A 15,938-nucleotide genomic window follows, 5' to 3' on the forward strand; every position below is an offset into this window, starting at 1 on the left:
ATCTGCGCTGATCACTGCACAGCTGTTTTGTTAAAAGTGTGCTGAAAACAGACCAACTGCTTTCTATTACATAGCAAGCTACTGAAATCAAAGATTTTTATGCAGTTTTTTTAAAAAATGCAAATAAATACTTTGCTGTATCATCTTTTACATATGTTGTGTATGTTTAAAAAATATTTTCCTTTCTTCTGTTCTACTACTTTTACAAAGTATCCCATGATTGTAAATCTGTCTGTCCTGATACAACTAGATAGCTTCTCCCAGGATTATGTAGCTGTGTACCCTGTTTTTTTCTGTAGCAGTACTCTCTAGTAAAATAGAGAAGGAAAGGTATTAACAGCAAAAAGTATGTTAGACTTTTTGACATACTTTATTGAACCTGCTATGGTCAGAAAAAAGGCAAGTAAAAACACTTAAAAATCATTCAGATGTCCTCTCACACTTGAATAAGCTGGCAAAATTCAATCAAAACATCTACTCGTTGCAAGAGCTTTGTGAAAAATTTTTAAGGCTTTGTCTTAGCCACCATGGTATGAGACCTTCTGAGGTTCAGCCTAAGATCTGACTCTAATGTTTTTCAGTTTCCAGCAATTTATGGAGTCTGTTGTGTAAGACCAGTTCCTGAAAGCACAGCTCTGTCTTATATTAAGCAAAACCACCTATGCCCTTGAAATAGTTAAGCCTGTACTTGAGCCCTGCACTGACCTGAAGCCTTATGAAGAGACTGATAGGTATAAACTGGTAGATTTGTACTGTAGGTATAAACGCTGCATAACATCTAAAATAATAAATTATCCCACTTTTTTCTTTTTTTTTGCCTAGTCTTGCCAGCTGATGTTCTTTTCCTGTGGCACGCTTTGCTTTCTTACCTACTGTGTATAAAAGAAACAGGGAATCTTTTTTTAGTCTAGTCTTATTTACCAAAAAGGCAGCTGTCGCATTCAGTTGTTACCGGGCTTTTTTCATTAAAATAGTTATTAAGTCTTTCTTAAATCTACTGGAAGGCTAAAGGAGTTGACCTCTTACATGCTTGTATGTAAACTAACAGGGTGACTTGTTGCATGCGGCTTCAGTTTCTGCTCCTTGTTCTGCAGATGCAGCAAACCTGTGCATGCTTAAAAACCAATTGCCTTCTGTCATGGTTTAGTGCATGGCATAGAAGCTGTAGCTATGTGTATCTGAAAGCTGAGAAATGTGCACTAGGAAGTTCTAGGTGTTCATTTCTATTTTGCTTGAATGCCTAAGAGTCAAGTCACAAGAGTACTCAGCATTTCAGTTCCCTGCTTTGTCTCTGCAAAATAGACATTCTCATTATAGCAGAAATACCATGGGTATACTTAAAAAAAAAAAAATCTCAACAGTCTAGTGTTAGTTTTAATGGTTATAGATACATGATCTTTTACTATATCTAATTCAGACACTCTAAATGCAAAAACTTTGCCTAGTATGGTTCAGCTGTGTCTTCTGTTCAGCAAACCTGTTTGGCCTGGACTGAGTGATAAGAAGGTAACATTCTGTGTTTGGTAAAGTTTCATCGTTGCTTACACTGTTGTTCTATACTTAGTTTTGTGGGTTTAGGGAAATAATTTTAGGTCAGCAGCAGTGGTTTTTCTGGTTACAGAAATAATCTTTATCCACTAATTACATATTTATATTGAGAAACAAGTCAGAAAACACTTAAGAATGGAACTATGCTAGAAAAAGAATTTTTCCATCAGGAAGAAATCATACGTGTGTGCAACAGTCTTCTTCCACTGTCTTAGCAAGTCTAGATTAGTAGACACAATTACATATAGGTGTGTATAAGAATGGTTGGTATCTAAAGTCACCAAGGTGACCTTAGGAGGTCAACTATTTCAGCCCCCTGCTCAGGCCTATGTCCAGCCAGAGTTTGCATATCTACAAGGATAGAAACTCTGCAACCTCTCTGAGCAACTTGTGGCAACCCTTACAGTAAAAAAAGATCGTTTTCTTATGTTCAAAAAGAACCCACAACCTTTAAAAGACTCTAAGCAACATTAACTTAATTCGGGAGCAACTTCATCCCTGCTGCTTTTTGATACAAATTGGAGAGCCATAAAACCTGATTCTTTTTACATCTTAATTAATTCCTGAAGGTTTGCAAGAGATGTGGTTACTGATCACCCAATGGCATGCAGCTTAATCTGGAAACATCCCATCTGTGGTAAATAAACATTTGCCAGGATAGAACCTACGTCATTATTTTAATAATTGGAAATAATCATATTTATTTTTAACTAGTGTTTACTTCATGTTTATGTACTCAGCATCCAGGTCTGTTTGCTGAGGGAGCCAGCATCAGATGGCACACAGGAGAATGTGGATTGCTAATTTCTCAATACTTGCACAAAAGGCTTCGAATGGCACAGACGGATAGAAAGAGCACAGATCTTGGTCAGAACAAGAACAGTTCCAGGGAAATATGTATTTTGGTTTTCTTCTCATTCATTGGGGATCTTGTCTTTACTAATAAAAAAAATAAATGTTTAACATAAGTAAGGGTCACAGGAAAGTGAGGTAGTGATTTGCTGCTTCCGCTGCTGCTGCATCAGTTGCCTAATCAGAAGTATATAAAATTATATTAGCAGGCTGTGAAATTGTTTTAGGTTTATAAGTGGGAACAGAAGAGTCAGTGTTTTTCAGTAAATCTAGCACGGAAGCCAGCTGTTACTTATCAATGACATGATTCAAGCCTTAGCATGTGTGAAAATAAATAAATAAATTCTCCCCTTGATTTTCCATCAACAGGCCTGCTGAGTCTCCTTAGGCATAAAGTTTATTAACCACTGCAAAATACTTCTGTGTGATGTACAGTCTTTTCCTAACCACTGTCTATGTAAAGTACAGCCACTGCTGAATAGCAATTTTGTCAATGTCTAATGTGTTTGATAACAAAAAACATTGAAGAAATCAAAATCAGTTAACCCCACATCTGTGATGGATCCATAATGCCTTGTCAGGGCTTTAGCTCAGCTGTAAGACTTGCATTGCCTGCACTGCTGGAAACTGCTTGTAGTCATCAGCATGCATGATATGGGGGGAGCTTAACCCTGGTTGAGATAGTGGCGCTCTGTCTGAGTGAGAGCTGGTGTTCCTGGCCTTAACAAAGTAAGCATAGTCCAAAAAATACCTCAGTCCTTTACTATCACCTCTGCAGCCTCAGCAGAAGTGGACGTGGGATAGCAGGTTTCTGCGTGTATCCTGGGCAACTCAAAAGTAAAACTGCCTATGGCTGGTGAGTCCAGACATTCCCACAAGTGTAAAACGTATTTATTAAAAGTGCTAAAGCAGTTGCAGCTTGAAATATTGGTATAATAAAATTGTATGTTTTACTGTCATCCTAAAACCCACTAAAAATTGATTCTTTGAAGGAGTATTAGGAAAATAAAACTGAGGTAAACCTTGAGCTCACTGTAGAGCAAATTTATATTGTTAGAGGTACTAAAGATTTGTTTTACCATTTTACCAGTATAATCTTGTATATGATTAAGAAGTTAAGCACAAAGCTGCCTGAGCCCAAGGCTTTCTGACTGGTTTGTGACATATCAGAGAAAGGACTTATGAGTTACTGACCCTGTTTTTCTTACCCTTCTCCCCCATTGTCTTTGCTGAATGATTAGCTGATGACTCATGCCTTGCGCTCAAGGGTGAAGTAATGCTTCCTGAGTCCTCTTATTTATTTTGAAATCTGTTCCTTATTTCTGTATTGTTTTAAATCCACTAACTGTATGTGTGTGCATGTCTATCTGTCTGTCTGTCTATCTATCTGTCTATCTAATCTATCTACCTATCCATCCATTTCTATCTGTGTTTCCTTGTCTATAAAAAGAATCTTATTGAGATCTTTATGAGTGAACACCCAGAATATAACCATTCAGTTTTCACTCTTCAAATTTTTTTCCTTTAAGTCCTTTTCTGTTTCCTTAGTTGATTTATGTATCTTATGATTAAGCAATAGATAACCATAAAAATGTCTGAAAAAACCAAAGACCATGTGTCTGAAATATTCTTTAGGTTTAGGGATGCCTTTTCTCGTAGGAGAGATAATTCTTCTGGGCTGCTATTTTAGTCTGCTGCTTCCAGACTTCTTTCTGTACTATCTGCAACCAAATACTTGTAAGTAAAGCAAGCTTCAGTTGATGCTTGACAGAGGAGATTTGTTTTGTCGGGAAATTAGCAGACTTCACACGGATTTTTCTCCAAGTGATTTCAGTAAATAAAAAAACTGGCAGAATTATCAGTTGTAATCATAGATGGTGGCCCCACATTTCTGTTGCAGCAGCAGCAGAGGCTGCAAAAGAACCTTAATCTCCTAGGTCAGTCAAAGCAGTGTGATGTAACCAAGCATGAGCTTCGCAGCAGCTTAGCAGACAGCATATGCATATCACTGCCTTTAACCATATCAGCAACTGTGACCGTTTACTGTCACTAAAAATGTGTCAGATGGCAGTTTGGGTTCTAATTACAACATCTGTTGGTCTGTAGCAGACTGCTCTCTCCTACAGATGCCCTGCGGGTCATACTGTATGTGGAAGTAATATTATTTTGAAGTGTCATCTAAGATAGTAGAATAAAAATTAACATCTGAAATAAGAATATGTTTCTTTAAAAAATACAGCTATCTACAGTTTAAAAAAAAAAGACCTAACACCAAACTGCCATAACAATGCAATATGCTGTTGTGAAAGGGAAAGCAAATTTGCAGGGGACTCATTAATCTGCATGACAGGAGTGTTTGAGTAAGAGAAATATAACTGAGAAATAACCAAGATTAACTGTCTTTACCAATTAATTAGTCCATGGCTTCTCGTATGCTTTCTGAAGCATTCTTATGTTTCATTTTGAGTTGGAATTTGTCATGTTATACTGGTTGCTTCAGGGGCAAAAGTTTTACTGGAAACAGAGCATTACAGGAGATGAAGCTCTTGTGACAAAGTGTTGATGACGGTGAACTCCTGGCAGGGACGAGCAATTCCTCTTATCAGTACTTAACTGCTATAATGTGTCTATTTGACAAATGCAAGATCACTTGAACCGGTCTTTTCTTTTTGAATTAGGCGTTCCAGAAAAATCACAACAGGGAGCACCTCTTAATTTTGCAGCTTCTTTGTCATAGAGCACCTGATGCTAATGTTGTGTATTTCTTCCCCCTCCTGTAGGTGCCTGAGATTATAAGCTCTATTCGACAAGCTGGGAAAATTGCTCGCCAAGAAGAGTTTCAGAATAATCTCTCAGATATTGAAGACCCTTTTGCCAAAAAGTTCGAGGTGCTGTTCTGTGGACGGGTGACAGTAGCACATAAAAATGCACCTCCAGCACTCATAGATGAATGCATTGAGAAATTTAATCGTGCAAGTTGTACAAAAAATTCAGATTTCAACTCATCGTCCCAACAACATGAAACTGCCAATAACTTCAGAGGCTTCTCTTTCAGTAGCAAATTTCGGTCTGTCTTCCAGCCCTTGGTCAGTGAAGAGGAGGAGAAAAGGCCAATTAGGAAATCTTTTTCTCAACCTGGGCTTCGTTCCTTTGCTTTTAAGAAGGATTTCCAAGAGGGAAGCCATAGAAGTGACAGCTTTATCAGGTCTTTTGAAGAAGATGCAATTTCACTGAACCTAAAAAGTCAACTTATCTATGGACACAGTGTTGTGCAGCCAACTGACATTGCAGAAAACCGGACAATGTTGTTTACGGTAAAGCAAGATTTGCAGCTCCCGGTGGCATTTTCACATTTTGGAGTTTGGAGTGGCTAACACCAAAGCAGATGTTCTGACAGATGGCAGTTACTTCTTTGATAATTTATTTGCAATTACCAAAGCTTAACTTAAACTTGCCTGTTTCTCTGGAGAGCATTACCTATTAGTGCAAATTGGTTTACATATCCAAATAAGTTTATATTAAATAGTTTAAAACTGCACTACCTGAAACACTGGGCTTCTAAATATAGCTTTTAGAAAGCTATGGCATGTTAGTAGATAGTTATGCAATTGCATAATGGTACATAGTTACACCAACTGGTAACAGCAGAAATAAATTTCCAGATGAATGAGTTATATGTAACTAGAGCAGAAGGACCAAACCATGACTGAGAGCTAGTAAACCTTATGTCCCATATAAGCAGTGTAATTCATGAAAGTGCTCCTGCTGCCAATGTCTGTATAATGATAGAGTAGTGTAATAACTTCCTATGCTACTGCACACATGCCTCCACTCCTGCCCTGCTTTGGTGTGGCTAGCAATGCCCATACCTTGATAGGTGAGCAGCAAAACTATTTTCCAAGATTTGAGAAGCAAGTAAGGAATGTGTTATTTGCTTGTCTTCTAATCCTTATGATAGATAAGCTATATAATATATATATATATATTTTATATATCTTGTGTCTTATAAACATAATGCAAACCTGGAGCTAATACTGCAATGGCTAACTGTTCCGAGGTCATCTTGGATCTGTCAGCTTCTATTGAGGCTCAGTGTTTTAAGGACAGTAACAGGAGTGTGTGCAATTACAACAAGTTTTTTGCAGGGAGGTGTTATATCTCTAAAAATAACAGGAAGAAAAAGTTGTAGTTAGTTATACCTTATTTAAGGGTTCTGTTTGGTTGTGGCAGGCTGGCATCAGAAAGAAGTAGAAGATGGAGAGAAATTGTCTTCCCCAGTAAAAAGAAATCCATGTTTACCTTCTTCTCCTGACATGTATTTCACACAAAAAAATATAGATACCATTTGTAATAATGCCTAATTTTTAAACAAATCATGACTCCATTATTAGTTCATGGCACATATTTTGGAGATAGAGAGATTATAGATGGACTGCCTAGGTCCAGATCCTCTTACTCTAGTGAGTGCATTTTCAGTTTATATTAAATAGATGTCACAGTTCTGAAAGACACATGCACCTTCAGCCTGAACATGAAATGTGCTGACAGGCACATTTACCACTTGTGGGGCTCTGCTGATCTGACTTTCTGTCTTGGGTTGCTTTTTGCCTGAGAAAATATTGTTTAGTATGCACAGCTGTATTCTTCTGCTATTCAGCCAGTCTAAATTCAGCTCAATATCAGGAAGTGAAGTAACTGTAGTTTGTGCCTTCAGTATCCACAAGAGAGGAGCTCGTGGCAGTGCTGTGTTTGTTGTTTAGCTATCCCCTGTGTTCAGCAGGTTCTGAGTAGCCACAGCATGCACAGGTCTTCAGCTTTGCTCATCCTTTTTTGTGGCTACATATGAAACATTTACAAGTAACTTTATATCCAAATGAATAAGAATTGTTGGTATGTTCTTAGTTAAGGTTCTTGGATTTTCCACGGCACTGCAGCAAAGGTTGGTTGGTGGATGAGGTGTGAAAAATACTCAGATTAGTTACCTGCCAACTCTTCTTACCTGGTTCAAACAGCCCTGATTTTGGTATCTCTTCCTGAAGAACTGATTTCTTAGCCAGTTTCTTAGGATTTGGGGGGTTTTACTTGTAGGCTTTTCTCCTGGCTGTTTGTTGAGGGGGGGAGGGGGAAGAGGTTCATTGGTTTGGGTTTTTTTCCCTTGTTCAGTTGACTTCAAATGATCATTACTGCCTTGGGACCAATTGTGAAAGTAGTATGTAGGACTGAGCTATAAGAAGGAGCCTCTTGCTGCAGGGAGGGGAAAGCAGCAGTGAGCAGGAGGAGGCTGCTGAGTAGGTGTTAAAAGGAATAACCCCATGAACAGGAGAGGTCAGCCCCAGGGACAATACAAGGAAACCAGCAGGGAGCTATGGAAAACCATTGTGACTGGTTGAAGTAAAAGAAGAGGTGGAAGGTGAATGCATGAGACCATTTTTAGACACACAGAGGTGGCACATCTCACTGGATTCATTCATGTTCAGGATTCCACCCTTCCCCCTTTCTTAAGAAATTACAGTTATATAGATGCTGAGGATGTTTTTATGTGCATCTTTTGGGATTTGGTAGTGGTTGAAGCAGGTTTCTCTAAGTCACACTCACAAGTGTGTCTGGATTCTACCTATCTTCCCTAAAATCTGATATTAGACTTGTCTTTAGCAGGTTCTCTGATGTGCTAGAAAATATGAGGATTTAATTTTTTTCTGTTGCAATCTTGCAAAGATATTGCCAGAAGTTGAAAAATTGAAAACAGTAGTTTCACTCTAAAAACACCCTTTGCCCGTCAAAAGATATCATCATCTTTTTGGGTCATTTGCTGTACAAATGGCCTACAGATTAAATTAACTTTGAAAATATACTTCAGTAAAATCATTGTTATAGTTTGAGTTTAAGGCTTTAAATTAAATGTTATGTGTGTCTTAAATAAATAAATAAAACCCTAAAAATAATTAGCTTGAATATAGGGAGAGGCACACACTTGGATTTAAACTTTAGGACAATTTCATGAAGTAGTTTTTGTGAATGTAGTACATGCCAAGACTACAGAAAATTAGAAAAACGGAATGTGAGTATATTTCTCTCAGTGCAAAGTAGGTTACTTGTGTTGTTCTCATCTGTTTAAACACTATTGTCAGTCTCTTGTCTGAAATGTGAAACTAAACCTCAGTGCAGTAGTGTGCAGAGCTCTCAATGCCAAATCAATGTTGGTTCAGTATTCTCCCTGGTAATAAATAATACACTAATAGGTCTAAATATACAGGTAGAAAAAAATTGAGATTTATATTCAGGAAAGATTTTTATAGTGAGACAAAAGGAAGTGTAATGTTACTTGTTATCATCTTGCTATTTATTTTGCTCTTTTTAGATTGGCCAGTCTGAAGTTTACCTTATCAGTCCTGACACAAAAAAAGTAGCAATTGAAAAAAGCTTTAAAGAAATATCCTTTTGTTCTCAGGTAAGATTGCAGTGTATTCTTTCTCTCTTTTTTTGTTTTGTTTTGTTTTGTTTTTGTTTAAAAATTCTCTACTTGTGAGTGCTCATGTACTCCTCTTTCCTAGCATTCCAAATGGATTCTCTAAACAGCAGTTTCAGGAATTGCTATTGAAAAGTTGCTAGTTAATCAGTAATGTTTTAAAACTGTCATCCTTCTTTCATGCTCTGCATTGTGATTTCTGAGATAAAGACTCACTTCTTGGTGAAGTGGATGAATAATATGAACTAGAAGGGCCACACTGGTCACATCTGATTTGTGATTGCAGTGGGCGTGATTCACTGTAGTGCAAATCTGCGGTTCTCTGAGCCATGATTTTCAAGAAGTGAGAATAAAAGGAGAAAAGATATATGTAAGAGTTATCTGAAAAATACTTCAAAAATACGTTTTTTTCAAGAGTATAAGTTGCATGTATGTAAAAGAGGACAATTCTCTGCCATGCAGAGGTAGTGTGTGTGATGCACTGAGGGTGAGCATGTTTTAGAGCCTTTTCATTCACTATCAGTCTCTGTTCCTTGTGCCACAGGGTTTGCTTCCCTGTCCTTTTGCCTCTGGCTTTTTTTGATTTTTTCTTAGTCTTTTTTCCATAAATTTGATTTGTAATTTGATGGTGATAGCTTTCATCACTAAACATTCGGGTACCTATTCTGAAAATTTCAGAGTAAACATAAGTAGCAAGAGCTTTAAAGATAAGTCCTTGATCACAGAAAAATCTTCATCCCCATCTTTCTTTAGGCCATATCCTTAGGCACGAGCTATTTAGGTAGACTTGGTGGCTTGCCCTGAAGGGCCACAGATGGTTGTGCTACTCAGAGCAGTAGGAGTGAGATTCTGATTGAATTCTCCCCTTGCCTGAAGAAGGTACTACTGGTCAAATGATATGTCAGCTGGGCAAATATTGATATTGGGGTACAGAGGGCTTCTCCTTCAACTGTGCACATTCCAGAACACTTGAGGGAACAATCTTATCTTGATCATACAAGAAGTTTAATAATCTTTTCTTGAAGGCACTGGAGTTAAATTATAAGGAAGATAAGAATCAGTACTTAATTTCCAGAATGCCCAATCCATCACTGAGATATTATAATGGCAGAAGGAAGTATGTGGTCCTGGGGCAGTATCTGAAAGAGTGAAGAGCATTTGCCAGCAGTTTTGCAGACGGGGCCATGATCTCTGCTGGGCTCCTTACACTATCACAGTTGGGTTTTTAGGAGAAGAAATGGGCTTTCAGAAGAAGAAACATGGGCTGGAAGGTTAGCATGAGGACTTAGCGCATTCTGTCCTTTGTTCAGCTGGCATGCTCTGAACATTTAATGTTACTGTTTTGTATGATAAGACAACATCATTCAGATTGTGTAAGGGTATCTGATGCTACAATGTGTTCTTTTTTTTTGAACACGTGGCCATTCTGTTTTATAGAAATATTCACTTTTTACACTTTTTAATGCTTTTTAAAATGTTTTCTTCATGATAACAAGGCAGAGAGAATATTCAGTGATTCTTGCTGTATGAACAAGGAAAAGAAAATAAAGAAGTCCTGCTGGCTGTCTTCAGATTGTTTAATTCACTGAAATTACTGAAATTCATCGTTATGATTTTTGATACAACACTTTATTGCCTCTCTTTACCCTACTTTCATATTGTACCATGACAGCTAGAAGGTATTAAAATAGTGCTGAGTGTAACTGTCTTTCTCTAAATAGGCTCTACTGCTGTGCATGTGTGCATTCATTGTCATAAGTTGGTTTGTCGCTTGTTCTTTTTTAATTAAGAATGTGGAGCTGAGGAGACATGCAGTGGGATCAGCCAGCTCTACTCACCTAAAACTCTTTTCATAATAGAAAGAAAAAAATCCCAGGAATTAAAACAACTTTCTTATTTTACCAGGATGTGCTGTTTGTCTACTGTTGCAAGCTTGAATTTGTGTGCATTTTAAGAGAAATAAATGCTTCTATGAGTGATCTTTAAGTAATATATTTAAACATTTTATTTAGCCAAGCTTTTCTTTAGATAAACTCTTTCTTTGATTTGCTCTTACAAATGTAAAGACCAATTGTTGACCAATTAAGCAAAACAGAAGAAAAACAAAGCAAGCTTTTTTCCCCAGCTATTTCCAGTATTGAGTAAAATACATTTTGAGTAGAATTTATTCATCTCTGGTCTATTATACTTCATTCATTAAAAAAAAAGAAAAGAAAAAAAAGGAAAAAAACCAAACTCAAATCAAACAATGTCTAACTTAATTGAAATTGAAAAGATTCATGAAGTAATAGGTTCTATAACAGAAGAGAATTTTAATGGCCAGATGACTTCACTGTAGTTGTAATAGAGATAATTGATCTATATGTAATGCTATTTGACCTTTTGTTCTTTTATTACTGGAAGTAATACAGGTACAAAACACTGAAAGTAGATCTTACTGCTTCGTTGCTGTTGTTTCTTTGCTAGGGAATTAGACACGTGGATCATTTTGGGTTCATCTGCAGAGAGTCTTCAGAAAATGAAGGCTTCCACTTTGTTTGCTATGTGTTTCAGTGTACAGATGAAGCCCTGGTAAGTGAAAAAAGCCAAATAGAATATTAGGCCCTAAAAGTCTTTTGTTGCTCCATTCTCTGTATTTTAGTGAATGTCTTCAAATCCTATTCCACTCAGAAATATAATTATTTCCAAGATGTAACTAACATAGCAGTCTGCAAAAGAAATTTTCATTTGTTTTGAGGGCAGGAGTTAAAATCCCCTTTAAAATCCAATAATTCTTCCATTTATTACGCAAGCTAAGTTAGACCATTTACCACTTTTTTTTGAAGGATGTTTTTTTCACAGTGCACCTGTTCTGAAAATCAGAACTGCACAACTGTGCTGTAAGCCAGGCCAGTGCATGACAACTGCAGTAAACTTTCTTGTCATGGAGAAGAAAAGGTTTTGAGATAGAGGCAGTATCTTTTATTAGACTACAGTAATAAAGTTGGGTGGCCTGGAAGAGATAGGACTTCATGATGAGTTTTGTCTTGCTTGTGTGTTTGTAGCCAGAAACTGCATGGGGACAGCTTGTCTTTTTAATCATAAGCATATTCCCAAACAAGGGGCACTATCATTCTCAAAGACTGTTTGTGTTAAGTAAAACAGAAGCTCGGTGGAAGAGTGAAATTTTGTTTTTCTGTATGTCATTCTTTTCAGGTTGATGAAATCATGATGACATTGAAACAGGCTTTCACCGTGGCAGCTGTGCAACAAACTTCTAAAGCACAGCCCCAGCTCTGTGAAGGCTGTCCTATGCAAATATTGCATAAACTCTGTGAAAAGATAGAAGGTGAGGTTTAAAGAGCTTTCTGGTTGAATATCTTTTCTGACTATTTCATTGGGGGACAGTCTTACAAGTGAAACTCTAAGGAAATTAATATTAAAAAGAGCTTGGGACTTGGGATGGAGAGTTGAAAGCTAGTCGTTTTATTTGGAGGAGTGTAATGTCAGGTTTTCTGTAAGGTAATAAGAATTTTCTAACAAAAGTTAAGCTCCTTTCTTGTGTTTTAGTTCAATTTTTGAAAACTAATTAAGAGTCTAAATATTAGTTACTTGCAGCTCATTAGCCTCTATTAGCCCTTTGAATGCAGAAGATCATAGATAAGGAACCTCTGAAGGATAGATGCTGTGGTAGCTATGACCATCTTAGATACTGGCATTATGCTACCACTAAGCATGAACTGAACAGTTTGCTTTTAATATATGTGTTTGTGTTGTTGATCTATGCACCTTCATGAAAATGCAGCAATTAGAATTGTAGTTGCTGCCCAGAACACAAGCTCATGCCATAAAAAACCTCTTTGTATTTCAGCAGATTTCACAGTTAGATTTTGTTCATTTAAGCAGTGTCTGGGGTAAGTAAAGGGCAACAGCAGCTTGTCACATCACATGACAGTAGCTTGTTGGACTAAAACCTATGTAGTATTAATTTGATGAAACTGGAGAACTTCCAAAACTACTTTCACTCTATTTTGGTTTTCAGCTAGCTATGATTTTTGGGAAGTTTCCCAAAGGTAAATGATACTTAATGTCTGCAATCATGCCATCTGGTTAATCATATGGTCTGATTCTGAAGGAGGTATGCCACGATCAGAAACTGAAGTACACAGTACTGTTGGTGGTTTGCTGGTTTTTCACAGAAAATAGAGGAAAAGAATTTAATCCAGGATGAGAGCAGAAAATGTAATCTGAATGAAAGGATAGTCTGCTTTAGATTGTCGGTAAATATTTTCAGCAAGAGACAAAGCAAGAATTTCACTAACATGCAGTAAATTTACTCTTTTTCAGTAGAGACCAAGGCATACAAATTGGAGAAAAGAGAAGGGAATTATATTCACACCGTAAACAAAATCCAAGCAGCACTGCATAAAACACCAACTAAGCAGTCTGCTAAAATGCAGTAGATTGTGGGTTTATTTTATCTTGTGTGATAATGGAATCTTCAGCTAAGAGTATAATCCTGGTGCGTGCTCAGTAAATCTCCTCATTGCAGAGTTCATGTCCCTCATTTTAAAGGCATGAGTTCAGTAGTAGCTTTAAAGGAACCTGGAGTTCCTTCTAATGCCCTGTTATGAAATCATTCAGTGGGTCAGCTCAAATAACTGACAAGCTTTGGCTTAAATTGTGGGCATATTTATGTGATTGATTAATTCTGACAAAATTGACCCTGTAATTTGTTCTTTTTTGTTCCTCTTGGTAGGGTTGCACCCTTCTAAGACTAAACTAGAACTGCAAAAGCACCTAACAACACTAAATAACCAGGAACAGGCCTCTGTTTTCGAAGAGGTTCAGGTAAGCTCTTTGTTTCCTGGGAGATTTTAAAGCAATTGATGTTTTTTGCTAACATCAGTGTGAAACACAAAAGTTATTTTCATTTTTTGTGAATTATTCATTATTTAATAGCGTTAATCACCTTGAGCTTTAATTTCAATATCATTGTTTTTCTAGAGCTGTTAAAAACTTGTCTTTTGATGAAAACTGTTTTATGATTTTTCTTCCACTAATAATACTACTTGTTTTCCATGAAGATGTTGCCTTTTCACTGACTAAAACTGCGCACATTTTATTGTGTGTGAAGGCTTGTACTGTGAGGACATTCATACTATTACTCTGACAAAAATAAATTATGGTAATGTTCCAAGATCAGAAAATTTCTCGCCTAAAATTTATCCTAGATCTCAATACTTGTCAAACTAGCTAAAAAAGTTAAACTTTCTATCTTCTTAATTAAATCTATTGTAGGACAGAAGAAAGCATAGGTGGATTTAAGACAGATGATGTGTGTTGTAGGAAACATCACTGGGATTGCCACTCTACTGAATATTAGGAAATTTCAGACTATTGAAAATAATGTTTCCTTCCTCTCCTGAGTCATTTCAGTCTCTTTGTGTGTTTCCATGTGGCAGTTTATCACTCAGTACCAAATATGGAAGTTACTCTGTGGGGCTGATTCCATGAGCTAAGTATCCAGCAGTTAGCAGCACTGTTGCCTTTTAGTGTTCTGCACACAATCTAAAGCTTCTGGTAGTACCAGGAAACTGTTCATTGCTTCTGGTCTGCAAACGATTAACTTGGTAAAACCAAAGAGTAAAGTACATCTCTCCTGCCCGTCTTTTCCAGCTAACTTTTACAGCTGGACTACCTGCAGCTGTAGTTGTTGCATTTTTAGATAGCTGTGATATTTTAATTAATCTAATGTGCTAATGTGCTTGGCATTAGCTAATTCATACTATATCCTCTGCATTACATCAATAGGCTTAAAACAGCATATGCTTTTCAAAAGTTAGGTTTCTGGGACTAAATTCTTTGATAAATTGTTTTAAAAATATTTTCTCTCACAATAATTCTGATCTAAATAGAATGCAGTAGAGACAAATATGTTCACCTTGTGCAGTAGTTTTGAAAATACCTATGTAATTTCCCCCACATTAAACGACTAATGAGAAGGATTTCTAGAAGGGTTGTGCATCGTAACTCCAGAACACTACTTCACATGTGCCACAAACTCAGAACTACTGTGTTTTGATTTTCTTCATATCAAAAGCAGATTGGCAAACATATTTTTTTAAAGCTTCATTTGCTTGTGGCAATTTGATACCTTTACGGTCGTCCTTTGTCTTTCATGTAAATTCTATCATGTATGAAGTGAGGTGAAGTGTTTCTCTGGCTGTATTGGTGCTTTGCCTGGGACACTGGTGTCCTCTGGTGGACTGGAGTAGTAGCATTAACCAAACTAAACGTTACACTGACAATGTATGGACTGTGACAAAATGAAAAGAATAAATATTTGCTGACAGTTAGACAAATGTGTAATTACTGTGCTTGTGGTGTTTTCAATTAAAGAAATTAAGACCAAGAAATGATCAAGAAGAGAATGAGTTGGTTATCTCTGTTTTGAGAAACATGTATGAAGAAAAACAGAAGGACCATGTTCATGTTGGAGAAGCAAAACAGGTAAGTAAACATTTGGGTTTAGTTCATATAAGGAGGACCCAGAAAAAAAACTTTCCATATCTTTCCAAAGGTAAATTTCCATCACTGGCATTTTGAAAGTTGAAAGTGTTAAGCAGTGGTGATCACTGAATTTCCTTATGATTCATAGGCTATTATCCTTGATAAAAAGCCTATTACATTTACTCAAGAGCTGGAAGCTATTTCTTGTGTGCAAATGACCATTTGAAGTAGCCTCAAGAAGGAGTAGGTGAGGAGACTCACTGCAGAAACTTCAGCAGAGACTCTCGTCCATATCCAAAAAGCTGAGCTACCTTCTAAACTGCATCAGGTTCCATCAGTGCTGTTTAAGGCCATTTACAGAGCACAGTTAAGATTTTTCAAAAGGAATTAGTGATTTTGGATGCCTTAGTTTGTGACTAATTAACTTGAAACACCTCAAGGTGGCCTGTATTTTAAAAAGGATAGACCCCATTCTCTGGAAACTTTCAGTTCCAATTATTTGATCCTTTTAAAAATCTTGGTTGTCCCTTTGCTGCTGGCTGGTAATTCCATTGTGATAACCGCTATTGGCCATTGGTGA

General features: G+C 37.0%; 1 protein-coding gene across 7 annotated transcripts in view; it reads left to right on the forward strand.

Annotated features, from left to right (window-relative positions):
• Window positions 1-15,938, forward strand: part of TBC1D1 (TBC1 domain family member 1) — a 104,591-nt gene that overhangs the window by 47,138 nt on the left and 41,515 nt on the right. For all 7 annotated transcript variants that reach the window (XM_018068208.2, XM_018068223.2, XM_018068228.2 and 4 more), the window contains 6 exons: window positions 5,181-5,714; window positions 8,759-8,848; window positions 11,333-11,437; window positions 12,062-12,194; window positions 13,605-13,696; window positions 15,248-15,358. In XM_018068208.2, coding sequence (XP_017923697.1) covers window positions 5,181-5,714; window positions 8,759-8,848; window positions 11,333-11,437; window positions 12,062-12,194; window positions 13,605-13,696; window positions 15,248-15,358 — 1,065 coding nt within the window. The remainder of the gene's footprint in view (window positions 1-5,180; window positions 5,715-8,758; window positions 8,849-11,332; window positions 11,438-12,061; window positions 12,195-13,604; window positions 13,697-15,247; window positions 15,359-15,938) is intronic.

Source organism: Manacus vitellinus, unplaced genomic scaffold, assembly GCF_001715985.3.
Source record: "Manacus vitellinus isolate BGI_N305 unplaced genomic scaffold, ASM171598v3 scaffold_0_pilon, whole genome shotgun sequence".
Classification (NCBI taxonomy): domain Eukaryota; kingdom Metazoa; phylum Chordata; class Aves; order Passeriformes; family Pipridae; genus Manacus; species Manacus vitellinus.